The 25,899-nt window shown below is 42.5% G+C and overlaps 1 protein-coding gene across 1 annotated transcript in view; it reads right to left on the reverse strand.

Moving 5' to 3' along the window:
- Positions 1–4,672: 4,672 nt before the first annotated feature.
- Positions 4,673–25,899, reverse strand: part of PRKAA1 (protein kinase AMP-activated catalytic subunit alpha 1) — a 36,347-nt gene continuing 15,120 nt past the window's right edge. The window contains exons 3-10 of the mRNA XM_053409120.1: positions 20,740–20,881; positions 18,875–18,968; positions 16,462–16,606; positions 12,189–12,276; positions 10,524–10,748; positions 8,731–9,214; positions 8,041–8,167; positions 4,673–6,169 (exon numbers count right to left, since the gene is read on the reverse strand). Of these exons, the coding sequence (XP_053265095.1) occupies positions 5,925–6,169; positions 8,041–8,167; positions 8,731–9,214; positions 10,524–10,748; positions 12,189–12,276; positions 16,462–16,606; positions 18,875–18,968; positions 20,740–20,881 (1,550 nt within the window). The 3' untranslated portion in view covers positions 4,673–5,924. The remainder of the gene's footprint in view (positions 6,170–8,040; positions 8,168–8,730; positions 9,215–10,523; positions 10,749–12,188; positions 12,277–16,461; positions 16,607–18,874; positions 18,969–20,739; positions 20,882–25,899) is intronic.

Below are 25,899 nucleotides of genomic sequence, written 5' to 3' on the forward strand. Positions count from 1 at the left end.
AATATAGTCCAGCCCCCCACAAGGTCTGAGGGACAGTGAACCGGCCCCCTGCTGAAAAGGTTTGCTGACCCCTGACTGAAACGGCAGCACATCTTCTGGTTGCACAATGTTTCACACCACCTCACTTGGTTTCATAAACCCATCCCCTAGAATATACTGATCGCAACAGCAATAATGGATATTCTTCAGGGTAGCTTGTCTGGCGTTATGAATGTCCTTATTAAAGAATCTGACAAATGTCTAGAAACCCAGCAAACGCTCAGGAACAATTGAAATAAATGGCTACTGTTGCATTTATTTAGTAGCCATTTGTGATGTTTTTGATATTTATACAGTTTTGATATGAATTCAGTATAACTACCACATTCTACTTATTGTTAACTATATTATCGTAAGGGCTGTTCAGATATTGCTGTACTGATAATTTCTGATTCGCTGCTTTGGGCTTTTGGGAAAGAAAAGCACATGGCGGATATTAAGCAGAAGTGAAGTGGAACTCCATTGGTGTAGTTTTTATACTTTTACCAATTTTGTAAGACTGAAATCAAGTTTAACAGCTTCCCAAAGGGTTAAGATGTCAATGTAGACTATAGAGATGAAGAAAGTCAGAATGGTTATTGAAATTAGCTGAACATGCAGTGTTAGCCAAATTAACCAAAAAATTGAAAGACAACTCAAAACAAGTCTTTATTGCAAAACATTTCTTAAGAACAACTGTGGTAGTCTGAATTCAGTTGCTGGCTTTGAATAACCTTTGTAGCTGTACTAAGTAAAAAATAATGATATAGGAGAAATAATACTTTATTATAGAATGAGTGGATAGGTTTATGCAAAAAGTTAAAGAACAAGAAATGAAGTATAAAGAAAACAGGACGTTAGAAGTATTTTTAAAAAAATTACTGTCAAGTATATGAACCTATATACTTTGTACTTGTGTGGTAAATGATGTAAATGTATGATTTTCTTTTTTGTGTTTTGTTGATGTGTAAGCATAATAATGCATTATATATATAAAAGAAAGAATTCCAGGACACCGTGCACACAAATACATTTCACAGATTTACTTGCATACAATTTAATGTTTATTAAAAGTAACAAGTCATATACAGCTATCACAAGCATATTTTTTTTCATTCAGTATTGCCGAAAAAGAAAAAAGAAATCCGCAATAGAAGTAGGCACATCTTGTTTGTAAGAGAAGGTGGTCATCCATGTCATAAGCTATACAATGGTAAAATCAATTGACAAAAGAAAGTCTCTCAAAAACTTGTACTGAAACACATAAAATGTCAGAACACATACGAAAGTTGGTCTTTTGAAAATATTGCACCACAAAGATGGACTTCTACCCTCTCACCAGTGTTAAATTACATTGCACGTGGACAGTTTTATACACACACACACCTCGCAACTGATTATGGATTTCAGTAAAAACAAATCATTTGACGGTACTTGGCCAATTAACATGATGCTCCCTATTGACTTTATTTTTGAAGTTGCTGTTGAGAAAGCCCTTTTTTTTCTTCACAGTTCCATGGCTGTCTCTTTTACAAAGCAGTTCCTCTTGTTGCATGACCATCTATTGCCCTATCCTAACATACCACTAAGAAAAGTCAACGCTAAGGTGACCTCACAGGGTCACACAAAAAAGAAGTAAGTACAACATCAATATTTTACTGTAAGTGTAAAAAAACAAAACACACTATGAAAAAGGGTTGTTTTTTGCTTGAATAATACACATTGGATAGCCTGCACTTTGGGGAGGCAGGGAAAAGTTATTTTTTAAAGAACTGAATAGAAAGAGAATGTTTCATGGCCAAAAACTATTTTTTTTAAAAAAAAAATTAAAACTGGCCATTTAAGATTAAATAACGGTACCCTTCTGCTATGTATTTAGTCCTAGAGACCATGATAATATAAAGGATGTATCCAACCAAGTTAAATTTGGGAACAGACCCATTAGAATTAAAGGACCCAAATTAATGCCCATTAACTTCAATGGTTCTGCTTTATGTAAGAATTAACACTGGATACAACCCAGACAACCTGGTAGCACAAAACAAAAAATGACATATATTGTTCCCAGTACAAAGACACGGGGTGCAATCCACAGATGTTGCTGGCATATATCTTCCCAGTCCCATCCCTCTCAATGGAGCTTGTATAGGAGTCTCACCAAAGCTGTAGTCCTAACGCAAGCAGAATTAGGAATAAGCCCCATTGAACTGAGTGGGACTTCCATAGAAACATGCATACAATTGGGCTGCATATCCCACAGAGATAAGACAGACGATGTGCAGCAGCGATGCTTATGGCTTGTGCCCACTATTGTCTGACGTTTGCCAAAGAGAGCTTTCGGGTTGGTTTCTGAACACATCCTAGGAAAGCTACCAAGCAAATAAAGGGGCAGGGGCGGGGAAGAGTGTGTTCATATCATTTTGCCAAGTGCACTATTAACAACAACAAAAATAAAATCACAATTACTGAATAGGTGCAGCAGAACTAGACATAAAAGGTATTTATATAAAAGGTAGGACTGTTGATTGGTCCCCCAAGACAACCTCTCTCTCTTACGGCATCGCAGCAGCAGTACATACCCCTTGTTCCTTTAAAGCCCCCTCCCTCCCGACAACACACACACACACACACACACACACACACACACACATTCTCTCCTTTGGGAGGACAAATTACAGATTGCTGCTCAAGTTCCACTCTAAAGACATTGCTGCATTCTGGAAAGTTATGTCACTGTTTGAAAATAGGCGGAAAATGTGATGTGAGACCACTCAATGTATCTGGCTCTGAAAGACTAGGGCATGGCAAGATTCCCAAGTAGCTGGAGTTTATGGGCTTTTGACACCATAATAAGCCATGCAATGGTCCAACTTCCTTCTAGTTAAACTACCGACAGTCGACAGTGCGTGAATTCATGCAGCAGATGTGGGCTTAAGCAGCTGCATGTTTATTCTAACTCAGTGCATATTCAAGCGCAGATATTGACTATGATGGGACAATCATTACCTTGGTTTAAAGGCAAGCTGTGAACAAGTGTTACAAAGCCCCTTCGCATTAGCTAGCAAGGAAATCAGGAAGCTTTCCATTAAGTATAGTTTTCCATTTTGTCCTAATTGGAAAACTACGGATAACCCAACAGGCCAGGTATTAAACCACTGCTTAAATTTGGTTGAAAATGGTGCCTTGTTCTGAAGCTGTTAACCATGGTTTCTCTGTTCATACAAAACAGGAAACTATAATTAATTGAAGGCTTCTCGTTTGGTTTGTTCCTATCACAAAGCAAGGAACGAAGAGGCAGCATAAAAGGCTTGTTCATATCTCAGCTCATTACGCTGAGAAACTATTGTTATAAATCCTCCCATTAGCTCACTCAGCAGATCCAGATTAATATTATATCAGTTCAAACAGGATTGTTCCCTTTTGGTGGTTCTCTACTTATTGCTGGCGCAATACATTTGGAAGATTACCACCAAAATGGATGAATAAGAGATCCGTTTTCTGTGATCTGCAGGTACTGTGCAGCAAACATAACACTTAACATGGTTGTGTTTTCCTTAACTGTCTGAACACTTAAATCATACTTAACCAACCTGATGCCCTTTGGGTGTGTTGTTATCGACTCCAAATCCCATCACCCCCAGCCAGGAGACAATGGTCAGAGATAATAAAGTCATAGTACAATAACATCTGAAAGGACACCAGTTTGGGGAAGGCTGACCTAAATCATGGTTAAGGATTGGCTACAAACTAAGATGCAAAAACAGTTTGCGTTAACCATGGTGAAAGTGCTACATCTGCAAAGCACCATAGGCAAGGCAGTTTCCACCACCTGCTTGCAAGGTGAAAGGCAAGTCTTATGTACCTTATTATTTGGGGCGGGACTTAGCTTGGCAAGCTAAGATGTAGCTTCACTGTGTGTTTGGTTTGCTTGAAATCCTAACCAGGATTAAGGCAACAGACCAAACTATGTGTTGATCATGATTGGTATGTCTGCACTGGGCAATGATTGGAAAAATGTAGCATTTCCACTGGCATATCCTTCTGCAATTCTTTAAAAAAACAAAAACGCACACAAAAAAACATTTAAATCAATGTGTTCTTTGGAGTAAATTCATCAAATAAACATTTAAAAAACCCACAGCACACCCAGCTGCTTTTTGCTGTTGCTGGCCATTCTGTCAACACTTGCAGTTCATTACTGAAAAGCACACTTAAGTTTCTAGCGGCCAAACCTGCTCGCTCATTTTTTTAATCAAGAGGTTCCTGTACATTTCAAAACTGAACCAAAGCTACTTATTTTTTAGAAATCTGAATTCAGTATTTAAAAAGTTGTGTAAAAAAAGTGATTTATGCAACACAGGCCATTACCAGAAGAGTAATCTGCCAAAAATCTGTATATGAAAGCCATATGAAAACAGGGCGCCAAGGAATTCTCAGTGCAAGATTCCAGAACTGCATGCACCAATCCACTTGGGACTGTCTGATGAGCCACATGCTGTAAATAGCATGCAGGAAGCTGTTCACTAGCTACCGGTATGACACATGGGTCACTGAATCTACACAGTTGTTAACCTACCAAGTATATTCTTGACTTTAAAGATCGGTAGCACCAGAGGCTGGAGAGCCCCTTTCCCTAAGTCAGGGGTGGATAATATTTTGGGGGGCTGAGGGTCGCATTAGCTGTTGGGGGCCACATTCCAGCAGATCTATTTGCAGAGGAAGGAGCTGGAATTGCAGACTTTGCACAACACCAAAGGCCTTTTCCCACCCTACAGAGCAGCTGGTGGTCAAGAGGGGACCGACGGGCTGGATGAACTCTGGTTATGAGCTGCATCCAGTCTGTGGTGCTAAGATTTTCCATCCCTGCTCTCTGCAGTTCTTGATTAAATCCCACAAGCAAGATCCAAACATCCGATTAGGCTCAGAGAAAGAGCCTGCACTAAGTGTGGTGAGAATTCTGAATTGCTCCCCCAACTAAACAGAGGTCCCTGAAATGCTTCTGAAACATGTGTGTGGCATATGCAGTAGCTGCTCAAGAAAAGTCACGCCTAAAACCACCCTCAGACTCAAAAACAGGTTCCGGGATTCTTTCGATCCCGGCCCATTTCTTCCACTCTGATCACAATATCTAACCCAACACTGCTCTGATTGACTCTTTTTGGCGTTACAATTTTCACTCTTATGCTTTATGCAGAATTCAAATGCATAAGGTTTCTGACATTGGGTTGCCTCTAACTAAGGTTTACTCAGAGTAGACGCTTTTAAATCAATGGATGCGACTAACTTCAGTCCTTTCATTTTAATGGGTCTACTCTGCGTACAACCTAGTTGCATCTGCCAACACATTGACTAGCAAAAGTAGAAGTTGCTTTAGCCTTTTTCATCCCAGCGCATCACTGGCTGTCAAAAACCTGAGACCAGTGCCACAAGTTTCAAGAGCTGTTTGACAAAGAGAACGCTTATACTGACAGAGGAGGGTGCAGCTGAAGGCCGGGATCCAAAGAGTCACCCCTCATCTAGAAAGTGACCACTTATACTGTAACAGGTATATAATATCAGCAATCGAAATACATACTACAAAAATGATCCACACGGTTAATACTCCATGAAGCCCCAATGTGCGTACAATGAAAGATAAACTCTTGCTGGAAAAGGCTGTCATAGTTTTTTTTTTTGTACCTGTTATCACAACAGTGACTGTCTAATCATAATTTGCTTCATTACGTTAAGAGGTCTAGACTGCTTTTAAATGTATGTTCAATTCCTGTGCAAATTGCAATGTGGCTAGTCTTCTCAGCGCCGAAGTTAACTACAACTTGATTATAACTGGAAGCATCAGACTATGATTTTTTTCCTCTTTTTTTAGGCATGCTTATTGCTGTAAAAAAAAAAGCCAATCTTACAAATCATTGTGCAAGTATTTTAATAAGATTTGCACACATCTCAAAAAATTCTATCGTGTGGCTCCCTGATCTTGGGGTTAACTCGGTTGCAGAGGAATCAAGGGAAGAGGTCACTGATGAGGTAAGAGACATATCAGAGGATTTTCCTTGAGCTTCAGTGTCCAAATCCTTCTGACAAGATCTGTAGTTCGTCACAGAGCCTGACCTCTGGGGAGTGGTAGTCCCCGATTTTCCTTCGGTAATTTCATCTGGTGCAAGAAAAGAAAACAATTTAAGAGCCGCAGTGACAAGGCTGTACAATGGCAAATGAGGTAGCTGAAGCTGTTACAACACCAAGAAGAAGAAGAAGAAGAAGAAGAAGAAGAAGAAGAAGAAGAAGAAGAGGAGGAGGAGGAGGAGGAGGAGGAGGAGGAGGAGGAAGAGTAGGAGTTTGGATTTGATATCCCGCTTTATCACTGCCCTAAGGAGTCTCAAAGCAGCTAACATTCTCCTTTCCCTTCCTCCCCCACAACAAACACTCTGTGAGGTGAGTGGGGCTGAGAGACTTCAAAGAAGTGTGACTGGCCCAAGGTCACCCAGCAGCTGCATGTGGAGGAGCGGGGAAGCGAACCTGATTCACCAGATCACGAGTCTAACCGCTCCTAACTACTACACCACACTGGCTCTCAGTGTGGATTATTATGGTCACAGCTCACCAGGCAAAGCCATTGTGGTTCAGTGGAAGAAGCGCTGACATCTGGTTCTGGAAGTAATCCTATGAACTCAATTGGGACCGTAAGAACTGCCTTGCTGTTCAATCTCCCCCTACCATTCTGTTTCCACTAGTGGCCAGCCAGGAAGCTCACAAGCAATCGTGCTGGCCATTCCATTTGCCCCCCAGCATATGGTCCTTAGACGTATACCATCTCTAAACCCGAGTCTCTCATACAACTATCATCACTATGATACCCTGGTACCTTTCCTCCATGAAAAGTCATGGCCAGCATTCACCTCCACATGTGGTAACAGTAGAGAATGTGGCGGCACAACTGCTGACAGGCTTGAGGTGAACAGATTGCTTTAATTCTGCATTAATTAACATTATTTTTAATATATTAGTGGCCATGTGATAATTTTAGCTTATAAATTTTATTGTTTAATGTCTTAACTTGTATATTAAGGTACTTTTATAGCTCTGCTTAGAGTAGGTAATGTCTTGATAATATAAATGTTTTAAGTTTTTTGTATCAATTCAGTATATTTTCTTTTAATTGTTGAATGATTCTGTGTACATTGGGGCAGCCTTTGGCTATGTGCAATAAAACTAAAAGGAAGAAACGAAAGCTCAAAGCTCTTTACAGCTCAGGACCCCAATTTCTTCTGGAATGCCACTCCCAGATGCTTAAACCGAGGGTAGCTCAGAGGGTAGGGACACTGAGACAGCCTTTTCGGTGGTGGCTCCCATTCTGTGGAATGCTCTCCCCAGGCATGGTTACCTTTGTTGATATCTTTTCAGCAGCAGGTAAAAATTTATCTCTTTCCCCAGGTTTTTAATAAGAACTAAAATTATGTTGTTTTGTTACTAAAAGCTTCCTATGGTTCCCACCCCCCGTTTCTGATGGAAAAGTGTATTTATATTTATGTTTTAGATGTGTTGTAAATTGCTTGGAGACCTCCAGGTAACAAGTAACTATTAAGTCTGAATTAATAATACAGTGGTACCTTGGATGTTGAACTTAATCCATTCAATTCCCGGAAGAGTTCAAAAACCAAGGCACGGCTTCCGATTGGCTGCAGGAGCTTCCTGCACTCAATTGGAAGCCGTGGAAGCCCCATTAGGCGTTCGTCTTCAGAAAAATGTTCACAAACCAGAACACTAACTTCCGGGTTTGCAGCGTTCGGGAGCCAATTTGTTCGGGAGCCAAGCCGTTCGACAACCAAGGTACCACTGTAATAATAATGAATTAATAGATTAAACCCGCTGCAGTAAATCTCATTGTGTTTTTAAGCCATCCTCAGATCCCACGTGTGGAATAATAGTGGTTTGCCTCACAGGTTTGAGGGCCAGAAAAGCACAATAAATGTTTTGCAGCACTTTGGATAAGTAAGAGGTTGGTGGCAAATGATCGACATGACATACCATCAATGCTACGAAAATCCAGTAGGTAAGTCCTACTGTCGACCTGGTATAACTGGAGGCTCATTTTGGAATACGTGCCGGTCACTGGATTCTTCCTTCGAACACGCAAGTAGTATGGATTTACCACCTAGGAAACATAAAGGTAAAGGTAAAGGGACCCCTGACCATTAGGTCCAGTCGTGGCCGACTGGGGTTGCGGCGCTCATCTTGCTTTATTGGCCGAGGGAGCCGGCGTACAGCTTCCGGGTCATGTGGCCAGCATGACTAAGCCGCTTCTGGCAAACCAGAGCAGCGCACAGAAACGCTGTTTAGCTTCCCACCAGAGTGGTACCTATTTATCTACTTGCACTTTGACGTGCTTTTGAGCTGCTAGGTTGGCAAGAGCAGGGACCGAGCAATGGGAGCTCACCCCGTCGCGGGGATTTGAACCGCCGACCTTCTGATCGGCAAGTCCTAGGCTCTGTGGTTTAACCCACAGCGCCACCCACGTCCCATAGGAAACATAGTTGAAAGTTAAAATCCCACCTTTTAAAAAATAAATAAACTAAGGGACCCCCAAAACAGTAATGGATAGGTTGATGCCAATGAAGACAGACACGACAAGTCCACTGAGTTGGGATTCAACCCTAAGCCTATTTTTGTAACTTCCTTTTCAAACCATCATCTGTTAGCAGAAAGGAATCATCTCACCTTCCACTCGTAATCCAGCTGTTTGATTGCTCGACAAACTTCTGCCATGATGTCGTTGGGTCGACTCTGGCTCCGGATCCCCAAATGCCACTTAGCTCTCCTGACCCCTTGATGTTTGGACTTCTGTGGGTTTAGCTCGTCAAGCGTATGGCGTTGCCTTGGCGTTTCAGCCACTAAAAATGGCACTCTTTCGGGGTGGGGGCGGGAGAAGTGATCATCGAGAAAGGAATCTGGTGGGCTCGTAGCCAAATAGAAGTCTTTTGCTTCATTCATTATTCTCCTGTTATCTATAATCAGGTGGTAGGCGACCGCTAAAGGATCCTGGTGGTTCCGGTTATACAGGCAGCCCAGCACCTCCTCCTCTGTGCATTCAAATTTATCGCAGACCTCTTTTAAGGCTTCGTCGTCAATCATCGTTGAACTGTAAGACGGGTCCTCGGGAAAGAGGTACTTGGGGAGGTCTTGCTTGAACCATTCGTGTTCCCTAGATGCCAAACGATCCAGTCATTTCAAAAGCTAATTGGTGTATTAGCTAGAAAGCCTTTTATCAACAAAACATGGCAAATACGGATTTTACTTTGACTCAGCAGCTTAAGAACTTTGAGTTCTCACTTTGAGAATGGAATTTGATGTGGCTCACAGCAGAATGCTGTGATAATTGCTGCAACTGTGGCCAAAGTAGTCATCAGGCTACGATATAAGCCTTTTAGTATTCTCTCGACCCAATATATGCCTTCTAGTTAATGCTTCTTACAGAGTCTAAACATGAGTACTTCTCTTACACTGCAATCCTAACCAAGTCTATTCAAACGGGGCTTATTCCCCATTCTAAGTGGGGCAGCATTGTTGCCTTCATCTCATATTGAATTGTGTCTGATTGGATTCAATTCAGAGTAGCCCCATTGAACTTAATGGGCCTAAGTTAGTCATGTCTAGCAATCTCAGTGGGTCTACTCTTGAGTATGACTGATGTAGAATACAACTTATAATCTCTGACAGATATCTAAAAGTGAAGCTAGAATAAGATACAACACTCTGTTCACAACTTGATTTAAAACTGACTTAATCTTTTCTACATATTTTATAATATGAGTCTAAAGGTAAAGGGACCCCTGACCATTAGGTCCAGTTGTGGCCGACTCTGGGGTTGCGGCGCTCATCTCACTTTATTGGCCGAGGGAGCCGGCAGACAGCTTCCGGGTTACGTGGCCAGCATGACTAAGCCGCTTCTGGTGAACCAGAGCAGCGCACGGAAACGCCGTTTACCTTCCCGCCGGAGCGGTACCTATTTATCTACTTGCACTTTGACATGCTTTCGAACTGCTAGGTTGGCAGGAGCAGGGACTGAGCAACGGGAGCTCACCCCGTTGCAGGGATTCAAACTGCTGACCTTCTGATTGGAAAGGCCTAGGCTCTGTGGTTTAACCCACAGCGCCACCCGTGTCAATATGAGTCTATTTTCCTGTTATTTAAAGCTTATTCTCGTGTACTTGAATGGTGGTTGCAAAACATTTGAATTACAATGAAATCTAACATAAAAATCAACATATGATAAAGCTAAATATATGGTAGGGACTTAATACATTACCATAACTAAGAAAAACAATGCGAAAGCAAAGAAATGAATCCTGCAAATACTGTTTTTGAAGCATGAGCGTAGGAAGTTATTCAAACCTCTAGGAAATTAAAATGAAGGTTGTATTAAATCTAATTTTTAATACACTAGCATAAAAATTTAGAAAAAGGGGCGCATCCTGGTCTATATTTTATTTTTTACTACAAATGAAAAATACCTTATGTCTCTGATTGTAGCTCTCTTCATGGGATCCACCTGCAACATGTGTTTCAAAAGGCTAATTACTGCTGGATTCAGGTACTGAGGCGTATAAAAGATACCATCACATATCTTCTTAAAAAGAGTTGGCACATGATCATCATCGAATGGAAGTGTTCCACATAACAAAGCATAGAGAATAACGCCACTGCTCCATATATCCACTTCAGGACCTGCGTATAACCTGAAAAATGAAGCTCATCATTAAATTTTGTTCAGGTAACACATACACAAAGCACTTCTTCATCTGGTTTGTCAGTCATTCAGCAATTAATGGAAAAGACTGCACACAGCACTAAAATTCAATGTGCTTTTAACTGTTGCTATAAAATGGACCAAAAAAAAAAGTGTGGTGAACTTTTAGTTAGCCACCATGTCTATGTCAAGTACCTGTTTAGAGGCAAGCCCTGGTTATTCATAACCATGGCTACTATTTTTCTCCCTGCTTTTTCTATAAATGGATGCCTCTGCTGGCATCACAGCGCTAGGAATATCACCCAATACATTTCCCACTAAGGAGGAATTGATAAAACCAAAACCACATTACGATAATTTAAATTCAGATGGCAAAGCCTGAAAACCCTCCTAGGATCATGGTCACCTTGGTTCTTAAGATACTGAAATTACCGTATTTTTTGCTCTATAAGACTCACTTTTTCCCTCCTAAAAAGTAAGGGGAAATGTGTGTGCGTCTTATGGAGCGAATGCAGGCTGCGCAGTTATCACAGAAGTCAGAACAGCAAGAGGGATTGATGCTTTCACTGCGCAGCAATCCCTCTTGGTGTTCTGGCTTCTGAGATTCAGAATATATTTTTTCTTGTTTTCCTCCTCCAAAAACTAGGTGCATCTTGTGGTCTGGTGCGTCATATAGAGTGAAAAATACGGTATTTTCCCAAGCATGCCCCAAAGATATGAGTTTATCATCTTCATTAAAGCCAAGAGCTTGCATATTTCCAGCAAAGCTGAATGTCTAAAATTGGCAAACTGCGGGGTTTTTGTTAACCACTTGGACAAGTTATAGGCAGTGTTAGGATGATTGTATCTTGTTGGACTGCACCAGTTGGACTGCCCTCCTGATAATGGCATGATGAAAGGGATGGTTAGCACAGTGGCATGGTTGGGTACACCAGTGTGAGCAATGAATGGCTCCCATGATGCACCTGTGCATCCCCAACATCACTGCTATCCTGCTCCTACTTCATTCTAATAAGTTGTGGTGATGCCACTGTTTGCAGGACGACTCCATGGAGGATACAAGTCAGCATGCATGCAGCCCCTCCATTTTCCTTTCACATAAACAAGCCAGAAGTCTTGCTTTTAACTGTATTTTCCCAATTTGGACAAAATGGTTTGTGTAAAAGGGAGAAATGGAATGGCTGCATGTGCAGCCAAAGGCTCATATTCAGATCTTGACTTATTATTATTGACAGTCCAAATGCCAACCCCCCCGAGAAGGTCTTATACATAACAAGCATTGAAAGGAACCAAAAAAAGTCACTAAAGTCAGACATTTCAAGTTTCCAAACCTGGAAGTTCAGCAATCTACTTTGCGGCTTTAACACTGAAGAGCAGGGCTTTGTTTTTGACAATACATATTATACATTTATCCAAGAAGAGAAACTACCTTCCTGAAATTACTTCTGGAGCAGCATAGTTAGGAGAACCACAGCTTGTTCTTAAAAATTCTCCATCTGACATCATATTTGAGAGGCCTGAAAATGCACAAAAGTTCAAATGAAGAGGACGAGCCCCAGAACATATATTAAAGCCTCTCACAGTGCTAAAAAAAATTATTGGCCTACCTGCACACTGTTACAGGCAGAAAAAGTAAAATGATGATACCAAACATACAGTAATGTAAAGAAATAAGATTTATGGTTGTAATCTGAACAGAAATTATACACAACAGGGTAAATGAGTCCCACCCTGCCCCCCAAGCTGAATTTTTAGGAAAAACTGAATTGGCTATTTTGAGGCTTGTACCAGAATGTGGCAAGACCAAGAATTCTGAAGGGAGTTTAAGAAAACAAAACAGCAGCTGTGTCCCAGAAGTTAGGGAAGAAATGTTCCTCTGCATCAGTTTTAAGAACTTGCTAATATAATTAATAAGAAACTCAATCAGCAACTAATGACAAGCATATTTTATAGATGTCACATCCAAACGTCAAATCACAGGATGATGTCCAGCTAAGTGGAGGCCAAACTTGGCCCTCCAGCTGTTTTTGGACTACAACTCCCATCATCCCTAGCTAACAGGATCAGTGGCCAGGGATGATGGGAATTGTAGTCCCAAAACAGCTGGAGGACCACTGATAAGGCAAACCCTGAGTAGACCACTAAAGTCCACTGATTTCAATGAGCCTACTCTGAGAATGACTTAACATTGGACCCGTAAAGAGGAAATGCTATGTCATGTACCCTTCACATAAAGAAGAACAGAGATATCATGCTGCTATCATTCATTGCTAAGTCTCCTTCAGTTGACGCATCACCACTTCAGCATGACCCCTCAACCACTTGCAAGTTGTAGCTTATTTTTGTTTTTGCTTCTGCAGGAAGGAAGGGGACAAGAGTGGGAAGCGAGCGGCAACGGTAGCCACAACCCAGACAACATCATGCTTCTCAAGTGTACGTAATTAGATCAAAAGGCACAGCTCTGCTAAGGTGACATGCAGTGGTGGCACAGCACAAATGTGCAGGATCATCTCTGTAGCACAGCAAAGTGGGGAATCTCTGGCCCATGGGCCAAACCCAGCTCACCAGGGTTTCAAAGTACAATGGTACTTCGGGTTAAGAACTTAATTCATTCTGGAGCATAGCTGTCAACTTTCAGATTTGAAAATAAGGGATCAGCAGCCTCGAAAATAAGGGATCAGCAGCCTCACCTGTCCTGGGGACAGTCTACGGGATATCTAACAATCCGGGATAGCAGCGGGAAGCAGTGGGAAACAGCGCTGGAATAAGGGAATTTCCCGCAAAAAAGGGGGAGGTTGACAGCTATGTTCTGGAGGTCTGTTCTTAACCTGAAACTGTTCTTAACCTGAAGCACCACTTTAGCTAATGGGGCCTCCTGCTGCCGTTGCACCACTGCTGCACGATTTCTGTTCTCATCCTGAAGCAAAGTTCTTAACCCGAGATAATATTTCTGGGTTAGCGGAGTCTGTAACCCAGACCCGAGGTACCAATGTAGCCATTTCCCCAAACCGCACTCACCCATTCCACACCTGACGTCATATGTGACGCTAGGTATAGGGCAGGTAGAGATGCAGTCGCCAGTTCACAGGTGTGTAGTTCCCAGTTGTACATTGGCATGGGATGACAGGCTTTGGCTCTACTCCCCAGCAGCAGCTGACGGGTGGTAAAGCTGAACCCTGCCAGATCAGCTGCAAAGGGTATGCAAACTGCTTTGTGCTGGGGACTCCAAGCCCTCCACAGCCAGCTGGCTGTTGGGCCCTTGGGAACCACTATGCAAGGGGTTTTGGCAGCTTAGCAGGACAACCTACCTGTCAATCATCCAACAGAATAATGCTGTTCTGTGATTGGCGGGTGGGTTGTCCTGCCCACCGGTCAAAGTTGGCCTGCAGGGCTGTGGCCAGATAAGGTTCTGGCCTGCTGAGCCAAAAAGTTTCCCCACCTCAGCCAGAGAAGGACAGCTCATCTCCCCTTAAAGCCAAGCACAGGCAAATTACTTACTCTACAGTGGTACCTTGGGTTAAGTACTTAATTCGTTCTGGAGGTCCGTTCTTAACCTGAAACTGTTCTTAACCTGAAGCACCACTTTAGCTAATGGGGCCTCCTGCTGCCGCCGCACTGCCGGAGCACAATTTCTGTTCTCATCCTGAAGCAAAGTTCTTAACCTGAAGCACTATTTCTGGGTTAGCGGAGTCTGTAACCTGAAGCGTATGTAACCTGAGGTACCACTGTATTTGCAAAGGGCTGGCAGAAGGGGAAGGGCCATACATCAAGCAACAGAGAATATGCTTTGCATGCAGAAGTCTACAAGTTCAGTTTCCAGCCTCTCCAGCAAAAAAGGGGTAGGATATCTGCCTGGGAATGCCATTGCCAGTGAGAGCAGATACAGTGGGCCACTTGGGCAGCAATCCAGCTTGGGAGAAGGCAGCTCCTTGTGTTAATGCTGTTCTAAACCATATTTAATATTGGAAAGTTAAAATGACATTCTACTTTAAAGATAAGCAAAGCTGCTTGCTGTCCCAAAGTGTTTGGGCATTGAGATGTAGCAGTCCACCAGAGAGGAAAGATGCGGCAAGGTGGTGAACCTCCAATTATACCGTACCTTTGAAATACCTAAATACCGTATTTTTTGCACCATAACACTCACTTTTTTCCTCCCAAAAAGTAAGGGGAAATGTCTGTGCGTGTTATGGAGGGAATGCCTACGGGTGGCATGCCTACGGATTTTCCTCCTCTAAAAACTACGTGCGTGTTATGGTCGGGTGCGTGTTATAGAGTGAAAAATACGGTACTTAGCATTTGCACAGCATCTTTCATCAGAGACCTCAGAGCTGTTAACAAGGGCAGGGGCTAAAACACCATGGGAACAAAACCAAGGCCAGGATTACGCAGCCATATATTCAAATTTATATGCCATGAATTATTTGTAAGGACAATCCACAGTGCAGGTGTTTGTGGATTTGCTTTCTCTAGACTCAGTTTTTTTAAAAGCCAAGGCAGCATACAAATAGCATGGATATATGATATATTTAAGGATTGGTGGGCGGGGCGGGCTCTTCTGTCTAGAAAACAGGTTCTTCACTAAAAGGATGGACTAGGAAGAAGGGACTGCAGGCTGATACAGTGGGCGGCTGGTGGTAAGGTGCCAACTCACATAGTGAAGCAGGGAAGATGAAGGGTGCCATCCTACACACTTACCTGGTAGTAAGCCCCACTGTGGGAGGTTACTTCTGAGTAAACATGCATAGGACTGCACTGTTAAGGATGCAATGCTTATGAAGGGTTTCTTGGAATGTCCCCATGGAACTCGTGCGACTTACTACCAGGTTAACAAGCACAGGATCGGGCTGCAAATTCACATTACATAAGCTTGGTCAAAGCGAGTTTTGGCACCGGCTTTAATCCCATATAAACAGAAAAGAAGGCAGAGTAAATAGGATTTAGTAAGACATTTGCTTTTCCTCTTGGGTGGTTTAATCACCAAGATGCATGTTGAGCGTTCGAATTTAAATCCAAAGTAAACAGTTTGCATTTGATTTCAAACAGCAATAGGCAAGTATACAGAATGCACTGCAGTGTTATTTTTTAATGCCACTGGCTTTCACTAAAGTATATTATACTGAGGTTTTTAAATACAAAATGGGAGCATCATCTGGATGTAGGAGCTAATCTTCCACATCTGTTAGTCTATATAGAATTAAACATCCCGCAGACCAATTTTACCTGGTGAGGGAGACTAATTATTGAGCTGTTGAATCACTGTTTGGCATTTTTTTGTTTGTTTGTTCTTATTTGTTTTAGTTACCATTTTTTCTGAAATTTCTAAACAATGTATTTTGTTAATTAAAAAATAATAATGCAAACAGGAGCAGTATTGAGTTAAATGTTTCCTAAATGAGCAGAGCCTCAAAGGAGAAGGATGCCTCGATAGCATTTTTCTGCAGTGTTCCAACAAAAAGAATTGCCCCCAAAGAAAGAAAATAATCAATGCATTCTAGAAGTTAACAGCTACAAAAAAACTTGGGGGACAGACCTTAAGAACCCTTCTTTCTTTTGCTTCCTAAATAGGCAAAGGAACACCTTAGTACCACAAGACACAGATCTCTGTTTAGTATCAGAGTTCAATGCAAGCACCAGGAACTCAGTACTACATAAATGTTCATTGTATACCAAAAAATAAGAGACATTCATCAAAGGAAACCTACCAAAATCGGCAATCTTGGCATTCATGTGTGCATCAAGCAGTACATTTTCAGGTTTCAAGTCTCTATGCACTACCATATGCCTATGGCAATAATCCACACCAGAAAGGATTTGCTGGAACAGACGTCTACTCTCCTTTTCATCAAGCTAACAAGAGAGGAAGGGAGAGAGAAAAACAAGGAAAGGGATACATTTTTAAACAAACACACACACATACAATCAATCAATCAATCAAACAAACAAACACACAAACATACTGCAAGACATTTGAGCATTTCCAATTTTTTAATGGCAGAGCATGTCAGCTTTGTGGCATTAGGATGCCAAATATATTCCCTGTTTTGTTTTGTTCAAAAACAGGGTGGGGAGAAAAATGCTGGGGTACAAAAGAAGTTGGAAAAGTTAAACAAGTCTTGCTTACTTAGTGGTAGTGGCAAGAGCTAGATTAAGAACTTTGCTGTCTCCAAAAAAAGAGAAAAAAACGATTTGGTCCTTGAAAAGCGTAGCTGTGTCAAAACCGATGTTTCATGATTCAGAAAACAGCTTCTTAGATGCTTTGTCACATTGACTTTACTTAATAAGGGTATCTAACATGGTTTAAAATGTCAACACACACACATAAATCCTCAACCTCTCCAACCCGCAACTAAACCAAACTCTTTTGAAACTGCGACACACTTTTAGCAATGCTAATACGTGATTTTGCTAATACGTGATAATGCAACTTCACATATGAAAAGCTATCAATCATTCTGATAGCAAAACCAGACGTCCATCAGTTCCCGCTTAAGGTGGCATTCTAAACAATGCCAAACATTGTTTGGTTTTGAAAACAATACGAAGGATCCCTTTGGGTAAAAACTCTGGTTCAGTATAAATACAGTGGTACCTCGGGTTAAGAACTTAATTCGTTCTAGAAGTCCGTTCTCAACCTGAAACTGTTCTTAACCTAAAGCACCACTTTAGCTAATGGGGCCTCCCGCTGCTGCCACACTATTTCTGTTCTCATCCTGAAGCAAAGTTCTTAACCCGAGGTACTACTTCTGGGTTAGAGGAGTCTGTAACCTGAAGCGTCTGTAACCCGAGGTACCACTGTACTGACACCTTTTGACACTGACTAGACCAAGATCAAAGATATCACACAAAGCTTCATCAGACCCTACTGCAGTTCTCATATGAACTAGGGCATCTCGACTGATTGTAGCTCCATGTTGGCAATGGAAACGGATACTTAAAGACCCCCCCCCCACCATGAGACCAATGGAAAAGCTCTTGCTTTCACAGAGCTCAAATAAGCACAAGGAAAACACAATGGAAGCTGTCATATATACGGTCAGACTACTGCCCATCTTGCCCAGACTTTATCTCCCTGAATATGGCTAGCAGGGTTTCATGGCAAAGGCGGCCTCACACTTCTAACTGGAGATTTCAGGATTTGAACCTGGGACCTTCTGCATGCAAAACATGTACTCTTACCAGTGAGTTACAAGACCAAAGATCAGCCTTGATCCTTGAAGCTACAAGTTAGACTGCAGCCTTGCCAAATGCCTTTCCGTGCCGCTTCTTACCAGTGTGCAACCATTCATCCGTCATACAAATATATCAATAAGGAAGGGAAGGAAAAAGTTGCAGCCACAGATACATGACTTCACTGGTAGGAAAAAGAGTGCCTGTCATTCTCCTTTCCAGTTCATTGTCCGTTATTCTGCATCTGCTTCCAGGAAAATAAATACATTGAGGGGAAAAATACTTTGGAAGGTGATGGGTCTCTCCTTCACTGCATGATTTTAAACAGAGGTTGGATGGTCATCGGTCTGTGATTAGCTGTGATTTCTGCAATGCAGGGAGTCAAATGCCTTTCTCATGGGGTCCCTTCCAACTGTACAATTCTATGAAAAAGAACTGGCATACAATGCTACTACTATTAGAAGAGTGGTGTTACTGATCAGAAGTACTTATTGTGGATACTTTCTTCGAAAGTTAACTGCAGAAATGGGGAGGAAAACACCACTGGTATTTGTTTACATGTATGTGAACATTTTATGCATCCTATCACCCACTACTGCTGATCTACACAGTACCAGAGTTGATGCCATTTCTAAATAAGTCAGAGACTGGGTCCTAGAACTCAAGATGGGCTGCTCTGCACAAAGACATGGCTCATAAAAGTGATTGTGGGAACGATGTAACATGGGGTTAGAGAACAGTCCAGTCACTTGCTCTGTTCCATGAACTGTGAAATTGCAATTTTCTAAAACAGAGAACGTTCATATAAGCAGACTACTCGAATGTGAAGTATACTTTCCGCATACTTCGCTTTCAACATCTAGTCTGAACCAATGAACTCACAATTCTGGTCAGCAGCCCACTCATGAAAAATATAGGGAGGATTTTGAAAAAACTGGGTAGACTTACCCTTCCATTTTTACAGATGTAATCAAACAGTTCACCTCCTGAAACATATTCCATTACCATGAATATATCGGATGGGGTGCTGATAACTTGGTACCTGAGAAAGAAAATATATTATTTTGCTCACTGTGTACACTTACTTGAGCCATACAAAGCTCTTCCAATTAAAGGGTGTGTACGGATGAGCAACAAAATAATACATGTGCTTATCTAGAAGTGAAGTTTCATCAGGTTCAATGGAGCTTACTTTCACATTCAGAGTGCGAAGGATTTGCTTCAGGCCTTTCCTTTACACATGCAGCTATCACAGGATTTTCTGAGTCAGTAAAAAATGCAGAGCAGACCTGTGGCACCTGGAGGGAATCCATGGTAGCTTTTATTGATGCCCCAGACTCCTGAAAGTCTTCAGGGACTGCTTTGGACTATCCTGGACCAAAGAAAATATGAAGTACTACTGTCTGGAGCTGGGGGAAACATTTCAACCACCAAGTCTATTTTACCACACATCACCCAAGAGGCAGTATGACTTGACTATGGCAAAAGCTTCCACAGCTAGGGACAGCATCAAAACAAGGAGAGGAGATTCTGAGAAAGCAGGTTCTTGATCAACTAGGTTATACGTTGGATGGACTGTGTGTTGTAAAAGGATGAGGCACATAGAAGCAATGCAAATATACCACTCCCGGTGTTTTGAACCAGGGTTACAAGATTTTTAGGGGAACTCAGGATCATGCAATCCAGTATTTCTGAAGGAGCGTCTCCACCCCCATCGTTCAGCCCGGACACTGAGATCCAGCGCCGAGGGCCTTCTGGCGGTTCCCTCACTGCGAGAAGCCAAGTTACAGGGAACCAGGCAGAGGGCCTTCTCGGTAGTGGCGCCTTCCCTGTGGAACGCCCTTCCCACCAGATGTCAAAGAGAACAACAACTACCAGACTTTTAGAAGACATCTGAAGGCAGCCCTGTTTAGGGAAGCCCAGCCAGATGGGCGGGGTATAAATAAATTATTATTATTATTATTATTATTATTATTATTATTATTATTATTATTATTCTCCCTGACCCTTGCCATACCTCACAGCACTCCCTCTGCCTTAACCGTGATGGTGCATTACATCAGCATTGAGTGCTACTGCTAAAGAAACCCCTTCTTAACATTGGAAGCTGTTTCAGATCTTGGTTGCAAACCCTGGTAAAGAGAGAACCCTGGATAAGGCTTGCGGAAGAAATTGGAATCAGAGGAAGGGAAGAGAGGAGAGTCTTATGGCCCCTGATCTTCTACGGTATGATCTGCTGCTTGCTGGTTTTGCTTTTTAGATTGCACTTTGTCTTGTTTATAGGTTGCGCTTTTGTCTTATTTGGAACTGTGTCGTTTTTGCGTAAGCCACCTTGTATACATTTGTAGAAAGGTAGGGTATACATTTAATTAAAAATCGTGATATTGGCTCCTAAGACCTACTGCAGTTGCAACACAAGCAGGTAGTCAGAAGAGGATACACACCATAATAGGTAGACGTTTAACTGCTTGCCATGGGGCAACTGCATTACCTAGTACTAAAACACACACACACACCCCACACACATATTCAAGCCTTGCTTCCACTGACTTCCCCAAGGGAGTTATTTTCTATCCTTGTTATTGTGCGGCTGAAAAAGCCTTCACTCGACATTTTAGCCAAGAGCCTTCCGGCTCCCTGTGAGTTATAAATGGTTGCTTGCCATGACTGGTTTATAGCACAAAGGAGAAACAAGAATCACACCAGAAAACCTGCCAACATTCATTTTGCCCATTGAACGGGAGAGCTCCATTTCTCAAGGAACACCCAGCGCCAGGGAGATTATTCTTGAACGGAAACATCCGTGAACTTACAGCTTGATTATGTGCGGATGCCGGAAAAGCTTCAGGTTCTGAATCTCTCTGCGGATTTTCCCCACCACATCAAGGCTGCGAATCTTCTGCCTGTTCAAGATCTTCACGGCCACTTTGTGCCCAGTCAGCTCGTGTTTGCCAACTGAAAGAAAGAAAGAAAGAAAAAAAGAAAGAAAGAAAATTTAGCCAGGGTTGGCAAATATTGCTTCAAAAAACTCCAGGGATCAAGGGGCTCTCATAGACTACAGTGGTACCTCGGGTTAAGTACTTAATTCGTTCCAGAGGTCCGTTCTTAACCTGAAACTGTTCTTAACCTGAAGCACCACTTTAGCTAATGGGGCCTCCTGCTGCTGCCGCGCCACCGGAGCACGATTTCTGTTCTCATCCTGAAGCAAAGTTCTTAACCCGAGGTACTTTTTCTGGGTTAGCAGAGTCTGTAACCTGAAGAGTATGTAACCCGAGGTACCACTGTATTTCATTGATGCTGTATCAGGTGCCTTTACCCTAAAAGAGCTTGGGGGAGGGGGCTTCTTTCAGATGACTTCACTTGAACAAAAGCAAGCCACACTGGTTTCTTCTGCAGGAATTATTCAGCAGGACACACCTTACTTCCTGATCACTCACACAGAGTTCTGCTTATTTACTATATACTGCCTTCCAGACAAAAGAAGAAGAAAAATGACCAGGCAAGTGAGAATTGCTGCCAATCAATCAATCAAGCAGAGAAGCTTTTGTAAACATCAAGAGGGTCGAGTGATATGCAAAAACAAAACAAACCCAAAAACCAAATAGAAGGCACTTGTGGGAAAAGATGGGGTCATAAAACAACAGTAACTTGCACAGACTTGGTTGTTGCAAGACTGTTTCGGAGGAGCAATTTTTAAAAGGGCAAGAGAATGTACCTTGCAAACAGGGTCACAAGACAGTCTATGGTTGAAACTAGCAACAGTTGTGTGTTGTTATGGGAGAGGTGTGGAGGGTCGTAAATTTTATTGCTGTGAAAGGAGGTGATTGGAGGCGGTATAGTCCTATGGTTAAACATAGGAAATGGTTATTTAAGACCATGCCCCTCCACAAACATTTAAAGGAAGAGTGGGATGACATATTGCGGCAGAATGCAGCAGCTAGACTGGTGACTGGGAGTGGCCGCCAGAACCACATAACACCGGTTCTGAGAGACCTACATTGGCTCCCAGTATGTTTCCGAGCACAATTCAAAGTGTTGGTGCTGACCTTTAAAGCCCTAAACGGCCTCGGTCCTGTATACCTGAAGGAGCATCTCCACCCCCATCGTTCAGCCCGGACACTGAGATCCAGCGCCGAGGGCCTTCTGGCGGTTCCCTCACTGCGAGAAGTAAGGTTACAGGGAACCAGGCAGAGGGCCTTCTCGGTGGTGGCACCTGTCCTGTGGAACGCCCTCCCATCAGATGTCAAGGAAATAAACAACTATTTTACTTTTAAAAGACAACTGAAGGCAGCCCTCTTTAGGGAAGTTTTTAATGTCTAATGCAGTATTGTTTTTAATATTCAGTTGGAAGCCGCCCAGAGTGGCTGGGGAAACCCAGCCAGATGGGCGGATATAAATAATACATTATTGTTGTTGTTGTTGTTGTTGTTGTTGTTGTTATTATTATTATTATTATTATTATTATTATTATTATTATTATTATTATTATATTAGATCAGTTGCGATGGCTGCCAGGTCAGTTCTGAGCCAAATTCAGTGATGGATTTAAAGCCCCAAACAGCTCGGGCCTCAAATATCTGAAATGCCCTACAGAATTTCTCGGGTGTTAAAATGGGCAGCAGGGGCCCTCTTGGTAGCTTCACCACTGGCAGAAGTTTTCTTGAGCAACCTGGGAGAGGGCATTTTCTATGGCAACCCCTATGTTGTAAAATCCTCTCTCCACAGAGGTGAAACACTGTAAAGCTTCTATCGTGTACTTAATATTTGCCATTGATGCCCAAGAGATGTATCTGTAGGACCTACCCTATGATGCTGACTGCAAATTTTAATTGTAATACTGAATTGAGGGAGGCAGGTTGCATTGCTGTGACCCACTCTGGCACCTTGTGGCGAAGGGTGGGTACAAAATCTAAATAAATATATAACAGCAGCACAGCAACGTATTTGCTATCTCTGGTACTCTTTGGTCAAAAACAAGTGGCTACCCCACTTAACCATGCCATATTTTTTCAGTAAATGTCATGATTATCAACCAGCACTGCAGCCATTCTGCCCCACATGCCAGATCTCACAGGCTAACAAATGCAAGTTGCTTCGTGCAAAGGGCCAAAGCAGAATTACAGGGGGAAATCAATGAGTATGGTCTTTCCATTGAGGGGAGGGGTTTGTTGGTGGTTTTCCATCTAATAATTAGCAGTCCCGTAGGACTACTTCAAAGATCTGGGAAGTGGAGAAGGTGGTGTCATTTTCTAATCTAAATCACATACCTACAAACAAGCACAGAGGACTCCCCCCCCCCCAAAAAAAGAAAGCTATTAGCTCTATGGAGTGAAACTTAAACTCATATGGCACCTATTCATTTTTCTCTGCAGAGCTACTAGTAGTTTTGTCAATGGGAGAGGGTAAGTTAGAATGACCCCTGGTATTCAAAGCAGCCATGTGGGACAGCAAATCAATAAAAACTGGGAGATCCTGATCAGCGATATTTCACAATATCACAATATTTTATTTTCCATGCTGTTTTTTAGATATATAATTGCAATGCTATCAGGAAACCTTCATTGTCAATATATGCTTTACTTAACCGTCTTTATAGAATGGGGAAGTGCAAATCCACATAAATTATATACAGTTACTTGCCGCTATTAGCTGCACGAAGATGATACAGAACTCAACTCCCAAACCTTCCAACGTTCATTATACAAACCAACCAGAAAGCCTCAGTTTCTGAAAGAACAGCCTGTCTTATAAAGGGGGGCATTACCGTTGAATAGAAACAGTCATGAAAAGACACCAAGAAGAAAAACCAGTTTTCACACAATCTTTTGGGGAAATTTGCATTTATGAATTCGTGAACAATATCATCATCTTGTTTTCCAAACAGAAAGCTCATAGGATGAGCCTCAAACACAAGGAGAAATTAGGAAGACAGCAAAAGACATACATGGCAATTTCAAAATGCCTGGGCAAAACTAAATCTAGATACAAATAAAAACACAACAGGACTGTAAGGACATGAAACTGGTGCTTCAGGTAACCTCAACTTTAGAAGTCAATTCTCTAGTGACTCACCAAAGTCTCAGTCTCTGCACATTCTGGAAGCAGCACATTTTTATTGTAACCAGATGTTGAGAACCAGCAACAGAGCAGAATAAGAAAGATGTTACCTGCCTCAACTCAACCCTTAGTATTAGGAGTGTCAGAAGTCAAATAAAATACATTTTACAATAGACCTACCATCATCATCATCATCATCATCTCTTTGACATCTGATGGGCACCAACACTTTGAATTGTGCTCGGAAACGTACTGGGAGCCAATGTAGGTCTTTCAAGACCGGTGTTATGTGGTCTCGGCGACCACTCCCAGTCACCTGTCTAGCTGCTGCATTCTGGATTAGTTGTAGTTTCCAGGTCACCTTCAAAGGTAGCCCCACGTAGAGCGTGTTGCAGTAGTCCAAGCGGGAGATAACTAGAGCATGCACCACTCTGGCGAGACAGTCTGCAGGAAGGTAGAGTCTCAGCCTGCGTACCAGATGGAGCTGGTAGACAGCTGCCCTGGACACAGACTTGACCTGCGCCTCCATGGACAGCTGTGAGTCCAAAATGACTCCCAGGCTGCGCACCTGCTCCTTCAGGGGCACAGTTGCCCCATTCAGGACACGGGAGTCCCCCACACCTGCCCGACCCCTGTCCCCCAAAAAGAGTACTTCTGTCTTGTCAGGATTCAACCACAATCCATTAGCCGCCATCCATCCTCCAACCGCCTCCAGGAACTCACACAGGACATTCACCACCTTCACTGGTTCTGATTTGATAGAGAGGTAGAGCAGGGTATCATCCGCATATTGCTGAACACCCAACCCAAACCCCCTGATAATCTCTCCCAGTGGCTGCATGTAGATGTTGAAAAGCATGGGGGAGAGGACAGAACCCTGAGGCACCCCACAAGTGAGAGCCCAGGGGTCTGAACACTCATTCCCCACCACCACTTTCTGGGCACGGCCGAAGAGAAAGGAGCGGAACCACTGTATACCAGAGCCACCAGCTCCAATCAAAAGCATTGTCTGACTAGCACAACAGTTAAGATGTTTGGAGGCAGGAAATGGAAAACTGTCCAGAAAAACCCAACACAGAACCATTTAAAAGAATTGTAAAACGTGAAGCTTAGTTAAAGGGAAGCAACGGAGTAGATGCTAAAAAGATCAAATCCATTCAAGAAACCTGGGAGTTATTTAATCCTCAATAGTTAAATGAAGCAGATTACTAGCTGAACACTGGCCAGTTCTCATGTAACTCTAAGCCAAACCATGGCTTTCCTTGCTTGTGCTAACGTGCAGGTTCTCAGAGCAAAGATCAGAGCACTTGAGCTCTTCCCTCAGACCTGATCCTGCTGCGCTACCCAGTCCTAAACTATGGCTTGACATAACCTAATGCCCAAACCAGGGTTTGATGTTTGTCTTGCTGCAGACAAACCATGAGTGGCAAACCAGTAACAAACCTTGGTTAAACTGTATGGTTTCTCTGCAGCAAAGCAAACCACAGGCCCCGGTTCAGATGTACCACAACCCCAAGCCATGGTTTAGCCCCGGGTAGTACAGCAGGACCAAGGAAAGACACAGCAATCATGATCTTTGCTCTGGAAATCTATTGTTTGCTTGCTTGTGCTAAGGCATAGTTTGGTTTGCACATAATGCTAAGCCAAAGTCTGTGCCAAATGAAAAACACAGTGTACCAAGGAGAAAGATACTGTGGTCTTAATGACTCAGAGAAAACAGTGCACAATTCAAAGGTACTGAAATCTATTATTGCTTTTTTCCTTTTAATGTTTGACCACTTATTTTGCTTAGACAGGAGTTCTGCGAAACAAAAAAGCTTCCAGCACATTTTGAAACACTTAGTTCATTAAGAGATGACACTGCCCCTCTTTTAGGATGGTGGTTCTGTTAATAATTTACCATCAATTAACACATC

Source organism: Podarcis raffonei, chromosome 11, assembly GCF_027172205.1.
Source record: "Podarcis raffonei isolate rPodRaf1 chromosome 11, rPodRaf1.pri, whole genome shotgun sequence".
Taxonomy (NCBI): Eukaryota; Metazoa; Chordata; class Lepidosauria; order Squamata; family Lacertidae; genus Podarcis; species Podarcis raffonei.